Source organism: Artemia sp. Qi Xiang Cuo, chromosome 3 (assembly GCF_049724085.1).
Source record: "Artemia sp. Qi Xiang Cuo chromosome 3, ASM4972408v1, whole genome shotgun sequence".
NCBI classification, from domain to species: Eukaryota; Metazoa; Arthropoda; class Branchiopoda; order Anostraca; family Artemiidae; genus Artemia; species Artemia sp. Qi Xiang Cuo.
In genome coordinates this window covers 79,586,128-79,600,112 of record NC_142796.1, presented here as the reverse complement: position 1 = coordinate 79,600,112, position 13,985 = coordinate 79,586,128, and the positions used below count along the sequence as shown (strand labels likewise).

Sequence of the window (13,985 nt, the reverse complement as noted above, 5' to 3'; positions counted from 1 at the left end):
TTTGCTAGTATCCGTCGATGGCAGTTCATATTTTTTGGATTTTGTGCAAATCGCGGATATTGGCGAATAACTCGCTTTTATGGTTGTTAGGTAGTTGGTTTTAATTCTTTTAATTTTTGGCTTTTATTGATACATCGTTTCGTTTCGCGCTGAAGAAGAGAGGCGTTTGTCCTCTCGAAATATTCGCTTCGTTTTTTTTTTTTTTTTTAAGTATATTCAATTTGGCCTATAAAAACCCCCTTTTTTCTCGTTTTTCTTTATTTATTTGATTTCAGGCCAATGTGGTTTAAGAAATTATCTCCGGACATTATTCTACCTTTTGATCTTTTGATCATCTTTGTTTCTCTCCAATGGGTACAAGACCTTTTTGTTCCCCTAAGCCCGTTTGACCTTCCGTTGTTTTGCAATTCTCCCATGGTTTTACTCCACAGACTGAATTTGCAAATTTTGTCTCTCTTTTGCATTTCTGTTCTCTTTTCTACTTGACTCGTTTTTGTTTTCTTAGATTGAATTTCTTTGTTGTAGTCTCGTCTTGTTTTTCTTTTTTCTCTCCTACTTTCTTTACTTATGTTTCAGTACCAAATAAATCGTCGCTAAATGAAAACTGAGCTCTTAAATCGTAGTTTTGTTTCGCAGATTTTTCTCTCTTTTCATTCTTCTTTTTTTTTACAGAAGGAATAATTATTCTTCGTCAAATGGTAATCGGATTCCGACGTTTGTTTTTTCACATTAGACCAGAATTTTCCGAAATTTTCGCTGGAACGTGCGACCAATTTTTTTTTTTTTTAATCTTCTCTGATACACTAAGTACCCCATCCTGATACCTACTTTTCGGCTCCTTATAATTGATATAGGTGTTTTGAAGTTGGTTATTGCGTAAATAGTTTCCCAAAAAGTTAATTTTACACGTATCATATTCTATATAAGTTGGCCTAGCCAGTTCCGCGCCCCAACGTTATAGAAGCCACTCTAACGGATGGAAGATTTGCAATATTATCAAAGTCCCCTCCCATGAGAAACTGTACTGCAAGAGTAGGTACTATGCCTACCTTTATTATTTTTCTCTGGACCGTGCCGTCTTTCTATGCAATTTCTATTCTAACCCATACTGACGGGCATAAGTGTTTATATAAAAAAAAATAGATTTTTGTAATCGTATCCTTATGATTTATCTCTATTCTTTTAATTAGGTAATCCCGAACATAAGTTTGGTCACTGCAAGAATCAATGGCCATCTCAAATATTTTCCATTAAAATTTCAATGTATTTTGCACGATTCTACAAAATGATGAATTTTGTCTTTCTTATTTCATGGGTTATTTCATCATCTCTTTTATTTCAATTTCGAATAAAATTCCCCGGAGTAGCACATTTTACCGGATTACTGACTTTCCGGACTGGAATATCAAGCATTTCGATTTTTAGACAGGGTGGCTTAGCCACCGTGTAAGCTAGGATTGGAGATTTCTTTTGCCGTGACATTTAAGCAGTATGATTGAAACCCAGTCAAGAACAATCTGCAATAAATGAAAACTATCAGCAAAGTGTGAGTAAATATTATAACCAAAGCAAAAGTTGTAATTGATTAGTGATGTATGTAGGTCTGGCACAACCCTTCTGAATTGGCTGTGATCCGCGGTGTTATCCCGCGTGTACTTGTAAATGATTTGTCTGATCACTGTGCCGTCATGGCTTCATGCCAGCTACAGGAAACTTTGACACAATCTCGTGGATCCCAAAACGTTAGAACGTATTTTGACCAGAATTCATTGCCTAAAATTAAATCTGAATTAGAAAAAGCCGACTGTACCTCTCTAGATGAGCGTCATTCTTATACCGAGAAAATGGACCCGTGGTATAGGAGAATGGTTTCACTTCTTAATAAAACTTGTGTAAAGGTAGCTAATGCTAAAAAGAAGAAAGATATTCCAAGAAAACCATGGAAGACGAAAGGCTTTGTGATTTCTGTAAATAAAAGACATCAACTGTATATGATAAGTGTTTTTAGTGATTGTGATATTGACCATAATCTACAGGAAATACAATATTGCTCTGAATAAGTTATTACGTAAAGCAAAACATGGATATTTTAAAAAGGAATTTCAATAAAACTATAGAAACCCATCTAAGATGTGGGAGACTATTAGATCAGCTACTAGTGAATAGAAAGTGGTAATACCAGTAATGAGTGAAAATCGCGGTGCTAGTCAAATTGTCGATGAAATGACTCAGCACTTTTCTCAAATTGGGGAAAAAGTTAAATTGCATGTTGAAAACCGGCCAGGAGATGGTTCTTTTGAGCAGTACTTGCCTGAACCTAATGATACTAGTTTTTTTCTTCGGAAAACTAGTCATCAGGAGGTGAAAGAAATTGTGAGTGAAATGCGAAATAGAGCGGTTGGAGCGGATGTGCTGTCTCTGAAAGTAGTAAAGTATGTTTTACCTGTGATATTGCCGTGTCACATTGATTTAATGAATGGTTGTCTTAAAGAAGGTGAATTTCCTGATCAATTTAAACATGCCAGAGTAGCGCCATTGCATAAATTTTGTGACCTAGAATATTTCAGCAATTATAGACCTATTTCGCTACTCCTTATTCTGTCTCGTTTTGAAAAAATATTATATAAACGAATGGTTGAGTTCTTGGAGAGGAAGGATTTCTTTTATGCAAACCAATTTGGTTTCCGAAAAGGATACTCTACGGAGCATGCGGTTCAGTTTTTGACATCTATGATTAATGGTGCTTTGGATGGGAAGTTGAAAGTGGTGACTATATTCCTAGACATTTCGAAGGCATTCGACCCAGTGGACCATGCGATTCTTCTGAAAAAGTTAGACAACTGTGGTATTAGAGGAAATGCTCTTGTAATTATTTCGTCGTATTTGAGTCACCGATCTACGTATATGGAACTGAATGGTGTGCAATCAAGTGATTACCATGTTAGTTGCGGTGTTCCCCAGGGGTCCCCTCTCGGCCCTCTTGTCTTCTCAATATATATTAAAGACATCCATCAAGCAATCTGAGATTGGACAACAAATGTTGGAAATTGAGACGAAACATATAAACCTAGGAAATCTCTTGTCCTGTTTGCTGATGATACGAATTTTTCAGTTGCGGAACGCACCCAAGCTCAGCTTTTAGGGCCACTGAGTAATGATATGGAAAAAGGGGAGAAATGGCTAAGGCTAAACAAGCTGAAAGTAAATTATATCAAAGCGGGGTTCGTTTTCTGGGGCAAGTCACCTTCATATTACCCCTGGTTGCAAGAGCTTACACTAGGAGATTCGACAATAAGACGTCAGAAGTCAGTGAAATACCTAGGCGTAATAATTGATGAGAACCTAAGTTTTTCAGGGCATGTAGAATGTTTACCGTCGAAAGTAGCAAGGAATATAGGAAGGATAAGGAAGCTAAAGTATCAGTTTCCGCCGAAAGTTTTGCGTCTTTTATATTTCTCATTAGTCCATCCTTATTTACTATACTGTTGTTCTATTTGGTCTAGAAAATTTTATGTTCACTTGAAACCTTTGTGTGTTCTCCAGAATTCAGCTGCGCGTGCTATTTATGGAATCGATAGACTTGCCTCAGTTAGAAATATTTTTCCGCGAGTTCGTATTTTACCATTTTCAGGGTTGTGCTTATTTTATAAGCTTCAACTAATGTATGATATTTTCAATAATATTGCTCCAATGTGTCTTCGTCATATGTTTGAGACAGCTGCTGATGTCCATGGGTATTTAATGAGACAAGTTGGTATGTATAGAAGGCCGATTAGAGTGTTTGCGAGGTCTGCTTTCTCTGCTCGTCATATCCTTCCAGTGCTGAGGTCTCAGACGCCATCTTCTATTAGGGATATTTTTGATAGTGATATATTTAATTAACAAAAAGTTTAAGTACAAAAATCAATATGATTCACCCAAAACCAAACGGTTGACGTGGGGTGAAACAGGTAACAAAAAAAATAATACATACATGTAACATCATTCAAATACACTATAATAAGAAAGAAAGATAAAAAGAGAGAAAAGAAAAGAAAGAAAAAAATAAATAAAGAATAATAATAATAGTACAGGGATAGCAACTACATACCATATTCATGTTGTGGGGTCGCACTCACAAACCAACGAACAATTACAACTTAATTTAAATTAAATCAAATCAAGTCACCTCCAAAACAAACAAAACTAAAATTCATACTTACTTAATAATTTTTCTTTCAATTTTGCTTTAAAACCACTAAAATTTTCTAGTTTCTTCATATCATTATCCAAATTATTCCATAAATTTATACCCTTTATAACAAAAGAAAACGTGAACCTGGCAGAAACTATAGGTGAAGTATAATAATCATTTTACCCCTAGTATTTTGGTTATGTATATTCCATCGGCTGTAAAACCAACCATTAAAGCACTCCGGCAGCTGCTTCATATTGTATCTATACATAAATACCAATATTTAGAAAAGATGAAGACCCGCCGCTGGCAGTATCCTAAAATCCCTATAGACTTCTCGAACCGATTCTCTTTCTGATTTTCCTGATAATACTCTAATAGACTTGTTTTGGATAATTTGCACAGGACTAACAATTGAAGAAAATGTACCCATGTATACAGAAGAACAATACAAAATATAGGGATGGATTAACGAAAAATAAAGAAGCCTAAGTATACTAGTTGGAAACATATATTTAAGTTTATGAATCATCCCCAAATTACGCGATAGAATCTAGGATAAAGTTTCAATATAGAATTAGAAACTAAGAGTCTCATATATAATAATGCCCAGATACTTCACTGCCTATTGACAAGCAATCATACCATCTTCATATGCTATATGCTGTATCCATGGATAATAATTCGATGTCCTCGAAAATATAAGAAAATTACTCTTAGTGGGGTTCACCTTTAGCTGATTCACTCTCAGCCATCTTGAAACTTCCTTTAGCGATTCTCTTACACTCTCTAGGAGCAACCTCTCTGACTTTGCGATCCCCACTAAAGGAGTATCATCAGCAAACATAGGCACTGTAGCCGTGCTATCCTTTTTGACGATCTCACTCATTCTTTTTTCCAGTCTACTAACAGACTGTGGAAGATCATTCAGAAAAATTGAAAATAATATGGGTCCAAGTACCGAACCCTGTGGAACTCCACACTCGATACAATTTTCATGAGAACCCATATTACCAATTTGAACATATTGTTTTCTACAAGACAAAAAAGAACGTAAAAACGAAAGAGCTGGACCCCTAATTCCATAAATTTCACACTTCATTAACAGAATATCATGACTGACCATATCAAAAGCCTACACAATATCTAAAAATACAGTTGCCATTTTATACCCATTATCCAGCGCCAGAGTAATAATGCTAGTCAAATATACGTTTGCTTGCTCAGTCGTACGATCTTGACGGAATCCAAATTGTGTAGGAGTAAATATTCTCTGGTCGTCCAGATACTGATACATTCTAACCGAAAAGAATTTTTCGAGTATCCTAAAAATAATGGGTAAAATTAAAATTGGTCTATAATTTTCAACATCACCAGTATTCCCTCCTTTATGTATTGGTATTACTTTCGCTGATTTAAAACAACTCGGAAACACTCCCTATTTTAGATACTGATTAGTTAATGAAAAAGAAGTTTGAGCTATCGCATTCCAAAGTATTTTTATTACTCTAACTGAAACAATATTAGAGCCAGACGCATTACATTTAATACCATAAACAATTTTTCTAACTTCAGTTTCTTTAACAGGTTGTATATTTAAATATATTTCCAACTCATTTTTAAGTTATTTTTTAAAAGCCTGGTCGCCTGTTTTGATTATACTTGACTCTTTCACTCTCCTTCCAACTGTCGAAAAATGGTTGGCAAATTCTTCACAAATTTCCTCTGGATTTTTAAGACTGGTTCCATCTTTACGGAATATTTCCTGAGTGATTCCTATAAATTATTGTCCTAAAGTGCTTCTTATCAGATTCCATGTTTTCAACGAATTTCCAGATGCCTTTTCAAATTATATTTTATAAAAATTTTGTCTAGCTCTTTGCAGGTGTCTGTTTAGCGCATTACGATAACTCTCATAAATTCGATCATATACATCGCAAGGATGACGTACCTTTTTCTCATACAAATTATTCTTCTTATTTATCGATCTCAATAAACTCGGAGTAATCCAAGGCTTCTTTGAAAGTTTTCTTCTACTGGTGTTAATATTCTTAGAGCATTTTTCCAGGGATTGCTTAATTATTTGGTAAAAGACTCTGAACTTAGAGTCAATATCCGCAGAGATTGAAAACTCTGTATTCCAATCCTTATTGGCTAGCTCATTTCTACATTTCAGAAGTGCATCTTTATCGAGTAACATCCTCAGCTTGAGACTGCTCTTCTTTGTGGAATTTTTATTATGAACGCATACCGAGTAACTTGCAAATACACCAAAATGATCAGAAGTATTACTTATAAGAACACTTGGACCACCCGACATATAATTTGAAAATATATTATCCAGACATTTCGATGACGTACTCGTAACACGAGTAATAATATTAATAGCAGGGATATAACCAAATGAAATCATCAAGTTTAAAAATCGGTCTGTATTTGATCCATTATCCAATAGATCAATGTTAAAATCTCCCATTATAAAAATAGGACTTCGATGTGGGATCTTTTCCAATTGTTTTTCAAGTAATTCATTAGAGTCGATAAGAGATTCTGACGGTGGCCTATATACAACCAGAACATAACCACAACGTCCAGACAGCTCTAACTGCAAAATAAAAGACTAAAAAACCATTTCTTTATATATTAAAATATCCTCTCGGACACTTGCCCGTATATCAGAACGTATATACGCTGCCAGTCACCCGTGTCGGCGAAGTTGACGATTTTTTGTGTAAGGATTATAACCTGAAATATGTAAAAGTTCCGAATTATAATCATTTAACCAAGTTTCAGTCAGTCCAATTACCTGAAAAAGAGATAAACTGGAAATTTCATTTATAAAATCTAAACTTGAATTCAATCCTTGCCAATTCAAATGGAACACATTAAATCTGTCCGAAACATTACTACATGCCATCTGCATTTGGTTTACGAATAAATATTTAGAATCTTCAAACTCCAACCTATAATAACCACCAGGCCCACCACTTCAATCAAAAATTTCATTATACCTACTTCCAAAATTAACCTTCTTGTTTTCCAGCCCCAATACGTTAATTTGCCCTGGAGGAGACTCTAATCTTTCATCCAACATCAAAGCCAAATAGAAAAATTTGAGTACGACTCCACAGGGGACACAATTCAATGCACTCTAAATATAAATTATTTACATGCTGCCCAATAACAATAATAACACCAATAATAATAATGAGGTAAAAAAAATAACAACAGCATAAAAAGAAGAAAGAAATATTAAAAAAAACAACAACAACAACAATGACTCAAAAGGGTACACCTTGCATATTTGGTTCCTTCCCATATTTACATTTCTTCTACGCTACAAACAATCAACTATGAAGTATATGAACCATCAACCATGAACTCCTTCAATTTCCCGCCAAAATTTATTTTTATCACCAATTAATCACCTGCTACTTCTTAATCAACGGGAACATGAATTCGAACAATTATTTTTCCTCTTAAGCTTCACTAATTGCCGCTATGTTGGTTACGAAATGATTGATTATTCGGTGCATAATCAAGTTCAGGAATCAAATCGTCTGGTATTGCTGAAAGGTCTGGCTTCCGTGAGCAGTTGAGGCACCATTGCCTGCAGGCTTATGAATTCTAATAATCTTTTTGTTTTTCTCAAGTAGTTCTATATGTTTAATATGTATTATATGTTTTTTTTTGTTTTGTTGTGAAATGGGAATTTGTTTTTTTGGAGTTGCAATACAAGCCCAGGCTACTGGGCTTTATGCTTTTTTTTGTGAATAAATTATATCTCCATTGAAAAAAAGTCACATTTGTATCACATCACATGCAAATACAGAAGTATGCTATATCTCTCTTCTTATAAACAATAAAGAAAACAAAACAAAGACAATACAATATAGAACTTTTCATTGTCATTAATTTAAGCCAATAACTCCTCTTTCTGCATTTTATTAACTGAACTAATATGAAGTTACCAATGACTTTACTTTTCTCACAAATAAATATAATACTTTCGTCTTTTAATGTATAAGTTAAGCCTTGAGGGGGCTTAACTACTCTTCCAAAGGGGTCACTGTAGCTAATAATACTCCACCGTAACTGTGATTCTGTACTCCTGGGCTTGACCCTGAGGTTTGAAGAAGTGTAGTGTTTGGTGGACTATTAAAGGGGGTAGAAAAAGTGTTTGGGGATCCCGTCATGTGTAACTCTCGTGCGGTATCTGAGTTAATCTTCTGAGGCTGCTCTATATCCGTGTCTTCTGGAAAACGTCGTCGGTACTTTCGATTTCGTCGATATATCTTCTTATCTTGAGTTTTTACAATATATGATCTCGGCAGCTTGCATTTATACAATACGGCAGCTGGTTCCCAGGATTTTCTTTGGATCTAAGCATGAACTGATTCCCCTTGCTTGAATTCTTGAAGATCCTTGGAGTGAAGATTGTGGTACGGTGTGAAAGATTGTGTTTTTCTGCCTCAATTGCCACTCCTTATGTTTTTAAGTGAATTCATTCCAATGAACAATTTGAGGAGCTAGATGTCCAAGGGTACAAGATATGGTTGAGCGCAAGTTTCTACTCGTCGAAAAATGAGCAGGGGTTGCTATTCCGTCTACTGGAATGTTTTTATACTCAAGAAGGGCGTTGCTCATTTCAGTTTTGCAAAATCAAGTCTTTTTTAGCAATTTTTTTCCATATCAACAGCCTTTTCGGCCAAACCATTTGACTATGGTTGATATGGATTCAACATTCTGTGTCCTAACGATCACCAATTAGTAAAGTATTTGAATAAGGAAGAGGTAAAATGTATGCCATTACCTGAAGTTACAACGCGAGGGATGCCATATCTTGCAAAATGATCTTTCAGCTGGGATATGACCTGCTTGGGAGAGCTGGATCTTCTTAAATGATCAATCTTAAAGAATCGACTATAATAGTCAACCGTAATCAGAAGGCTTCCTTCCACGCATAGCAGGTCTATTCTGATATGCTCCCATGGGTGTCTTGGTATATCAAGGGGTTTGAAATATTCTCTATGGTTGGTCCTTTTGAATGTTTGGCAAGCTGGGCAAATTTTCACACATTTTTCATTTCTCTTGGTCATTTCTGGCCAATAGACGATTGTCCTAGTCCTTTGTTTAGCCTTTTTAATGACAAAGTGAGAAGCATCCATACTTTACAGGATGCTGAGACGAATGCTCTTAAGGATTACCAAGCGGTCTCCTTTGAGAATGCCTCCACCAACAACATTTGAGATCATGCCCGGAATTGAAATACTGCATTATGAGAGCCGGTGTCTGAGCTTTAGTTGATGACCAGCCAGACTCAATTGTGTCCACAATACATACTAAAGAAAGGTCTAATTGTGTTTCGTTTTCAATTCAAATAGCCTTGCGAGACTGATAAGAGCCTAGTAAACATATGCTTAGATTTTTCTTTTGTATATTATCTGTTTTGGCTTTGAAGGTAGAGACAAGACAGCTTGTCTGTGATTGGTATATCTTTTCCAGGTCCGAAAATGATTGTGAAGTCATATTGCTGGATCTGGAGCATCACTCTTTATTGAAGAAGGGATGACTTCTGAATTGGTCGATTAATAAGTTTTTCATGCGATTTGTGGTAAGTGACTACAATGAATCTTTGACAGATATCGATGGAAACGATAAATTTCAAAGAAGATAGCGTAGTTTCTTTTCAATTTGAGAGTAATTCTGTTCTGCTGCGTTCAAAGATCAAGAAGCCAACGAGATGATTTTATCATTTTGAATAAAAACTGCTCCCAGCCCTGACTTGGATTCATCAGCTTATTGCTTTTTGTTTTCACTTGAAGGATTAGAGAGGTAGAAGGTGTGACTAATTGACTCTTTGATGATTTTAAAAACACTGTCATGAATTTCTTCCCATTTAAACTTCTGCTGCTTTGAAAGACTTCTCAGTGGCTCTTTATGGGATGACAGAGGTGGAATGTAACGTGACAGGAATTTCAGCATCCCAGATAAGGTTTGAAGCTCTTCACGGTTGCATGATGAGGATATTTTTTTCAGAGGTATGAGATGGACGCCTTCCTTAGAAATCACATGTCCAAAGTAAACTATGGACTCCGACTTAGTTATACACTTTGCTTTGTTTAACTTTACATAATGATCCCTTGCTCTATTTAGTGTTGTTCCTATGCTCGCATTGTGTTCAGTTTCAGATTTTACTGGACTAATAGTGTCCTCAACAATGACAGATGATCGTGGTACACTCTCAGATACATTCTCCATCCGCCTCTGAAACTCATCCTGAGCGACTATAAGGCTGAAGGATGTTCACTAATTTAAATCTTCTAAATAGTGTTGCAAAAGTAGTGAGATCAGATGATTCTTTATCAACGTATAGAGACCAGTAACCATGTCTTGTATCGAGTTTAGTAATGAATTTTGTACCTGCGTGTTATGAATAGCCTCATCAAAGGTTGGCCTAGGGTATGTGGCCTTTTTAAAGTGTTTTTTAATTTCACGTGGATCTATACAGATCTGAAGTGATTTGTCAAGTTTTTCAACAACTACCACTGAATTGACCGAGTATGTGGGGCTAGTAACCTTTTCGATAACATATAAGTTTTCCATGCACTCGAGGTCTTACCTGAATCTTGGGAAGAATACTTTGGGGGTGCGTTCTGTTGGTTGAAGTTTGGACTGTACCCCTTCTTTGAGAACGATCTTACATCAGACCGTTCTTTGAAAATAATCATACCATTAAAGAGAATTCGGAAAACAGGTTTTCTGATGATTCATTGTAGTAAGGATACATTTTGTCAGCCGCAACTTGCAACTTGCAGTAAGTCCTAATATTGGTGTGGGGGCTAAATCTACTATATAGAAACATAAAAGTTCATTGTTCCCATTGTTGTGAGCGCAAAATGAGCTAGAATGTGCCAAGTACTGGGATTTTCTGATCGTCAAAATAGAAATGGCTTTGACGTGTTGAGTGAGAGCTGGACTGGTCCTGATTTTATAAAGCAGGGACTTTCTTAGGATATTGGCTTGAACCCCAGTATCTATTTTGAATCTGATATTGAGATATTGATTAAGTTCAAGGACAGAGTTTGGTTGGTCATCTATATTTAGCACAGAAACCTTATGAATATAAAGTTCATCATCATTACATCTTCTATCGTCGTAGTTTGATTGGCTTAACTCCATTGAATTGATAGTTTTCTTCCAACTCCTTATACTTTGACAAAATGGTTTAATGTGTTGCATTTGCTGCACACTTTCCCTTTTGCAGAACAATTATGCATAGGAGAATACTCCCCGAGACACAAATAGCAGTTTTGCCTGTTATACTCTTGCAGATCTTTTAGGCTGTCTGCTACGACGTACTTGGTCCATTTCTTGCTTGAACTGATCTTCATCGTTTGATGTTGATACTGCTGACATTGATTTAAGTTTTGCCTGTGTTTCGGTGTGGGCTCGAGTGGTAATGATAGTTTAGATAAAAGCTACTGTTAGTCCCATCTGCAATATTTTTTCACGAATCTTTGTGAATTTAGTACACAAATCAATTTGTCTTGGACGATTTCATTATGTATTTCTTAACCATATTCACAATTAAGAACCAACAGTTTCAGCTCTATCATACACTTTCCCACGCTTTCAACATCATTCTGATCACGTTTGTACAAAATGTAACGCGAGATAACGGGAATTGAGGATGGGCTAAAATACTCCTCAAATTTGTTCGTGTCTATTGCAAAGCAATTCTATTCCGCCAAAGCGACAGACGAATTGGTAAAAACGTCCGTATATATATATATATATATATATATATATATATATATATATATATATATATATATATATATATATATATATATATAGAGAGAGCCTTCTAGTTTTATCCTCAGCCTTCAAATCACAAGATTTTATTTTTTTTTGGAAATCACTTTTTTAATTTTTTTTGGAAATCACTTTATCAGCAAATACAGGCTACAGAAACAGGGAAGGCAAACAATTTGTTATGTAATAATTGGAATTTCGTAGCATGACCCATTAAAAACAAAAACAATTAAGCTTATAAAAAACACACAGCCATAAAACATTACAAAAATAAAAATAATAAATGAAATAACCAAATAATCTTTATCCAGTACTGACATACTGCTTTTCATTCAACTCATTTTTGGAATCTCTTTATTATTCAACTCGACTCTAATAGCAGACATCTAACCTTGTCAAGTAGAACGGCCAAGTGACGTAATCTTACTTCATAATATACAGAATTATTGTACCCAATATATTAGGCATGCAGACCCCCAGTATTTACCCCCCCTCCTCCTCCTATTGTGTTAAAACTTAAGTTCTGCATTACTTTGGAATCTATTCCAAGCTTCTTTGAGGTTTTCTCATTCCCAATTAAGCTTAGGGTATGGGACAGTTGATTCTATTATTCTGGCACCATGTAAAGACATCCTTTGTTCGTGATTAAATAAAAAAAAACAAGTTTTTTAAACTGAAAGTAAGGAGCGACATTAAAACTTAAAACGAACAGAAATTATTCCGTATATAAAAGGGGCTGTCCCCTCCTCAACGCCTCGCTCTTTACGCTAAAGTTTAACTCTGTCTCACAACTTTATTTTTTTTTTAAATAAAAAAATTTAGCGTAAAGAGCGAGGCGTTGAGGAGGGGACAGCCCCTTTCATATACGGAATAATTTCTGTTCGTTTTAAGTTTTAATGTCGCTCCTTACTTTCAGTTTAAAAAACTTTTTTTTTTATTTAATTTGTGATTGTTTTTTAGTTAATGCATCTTTTATTTTGGCTCACCGTCATTGAATAAGTAAACAAAATTTGCATAAAAATTTTACTTTTCTTTTGCTAAATGGCTGTCTCTAAATTTGGTTTTGGCGTAATTTACAAATTAACTTACGTAATGAACTTCTATACTCGTATATTTTTCTTCTGGCAAAAAATACAAAGTTGCAGTTATTTGCATATATGAGCTTGAAACCTTTGTAATAGAGTTTTCTTATACGCTGAATCTGACGGTGTGATTTTCATTAAAATTCTTTCACTTGTAGGGGATGTTTCCTCCCTCTTTAAAAAAATCAGGTAAATTAAAAAAAAAATAAATAAACACGCATCCGTGATCTTTCTTCTGGCAAAAAATGCAAAATTTCACATTTTTGTAGATAGGAGTTTGAAACCTCCGCAGTAGGGTTCTCTGATACGCTGAATATGATGGTGTGATTTTCATTAAGGTTTTATAGCTTTTAGGGGGTCGTTACCCCTTTTTTCGAAAATCAGCCCAATATTCTCAGGCACGTAACTTTTGATAGGTAGGATTAAACTTGATGAAACTTATATATTTGAAATAAACATTAAAATCTTATTCTTTTGATGTATCTATTGGTATCAAAATTCCGTTTTCTACAGTTTCGTTTACCATTGAGCCGGGTCGCTTCTTACTTACAGTTCGTTACCACGAACTGTTTGATATTTAAGCTGTGTAATTGAAAACCAAGTTACAGAAATCTTCAATACAATGGACGCAAAGTCTAAGCAAATATGAGCAAAGCACAAGCAAGATTCATATCACATCACATGCAAACACAGTGATATGTTACAGTGGAGGTCTCATTGCACAAGTCAAAGCTTCGGAATGAATTGTTTTACTAATTCTAAACGCTATGATACAACATGATTTAAGTAATGGACTATTGCTTGGAACCAATACATAATGGTAAGTGCATAAGCTAGAAAATGTGTTGGGTTTGGAGCAAAACAATGTCTGGCTTATTTTTCAAAGGTTCTGGATTCTTTTTGTTTCTAAT

At 35.2% G+C, this 13,985-nt stretch overlaps 1 protein-coding gene across 1 annotated transcript; it reads left to right on the top strand.

Moving 5' to 3' along the window:
• Positions 1-3,159: 3,159 nt before the first annotated feature.
• LOC148954587 (uncharacterized) lies at positions 3,160-3,882 on the top strand. The gene has a single exon (XM_089086353.1). It carries the CDS (start codon positions 3,160-3,162, stop codon positions 3,880-3,882), a length of 723 nt encoding a protein of 240 aa, XP_088942479.1.
• Positions 3,883-13,985: the final 10,103 nt, after the last annotated feature.

Coding starts and splice junctions, on each gene's coding strand:
- LOC148954587 (XM_089086353.1), top strand. CDS start 3,160: ATGGAAAAAGGGGAGAAATGGCTAAGGCTAAACAAGCTGAAAGTAAAT.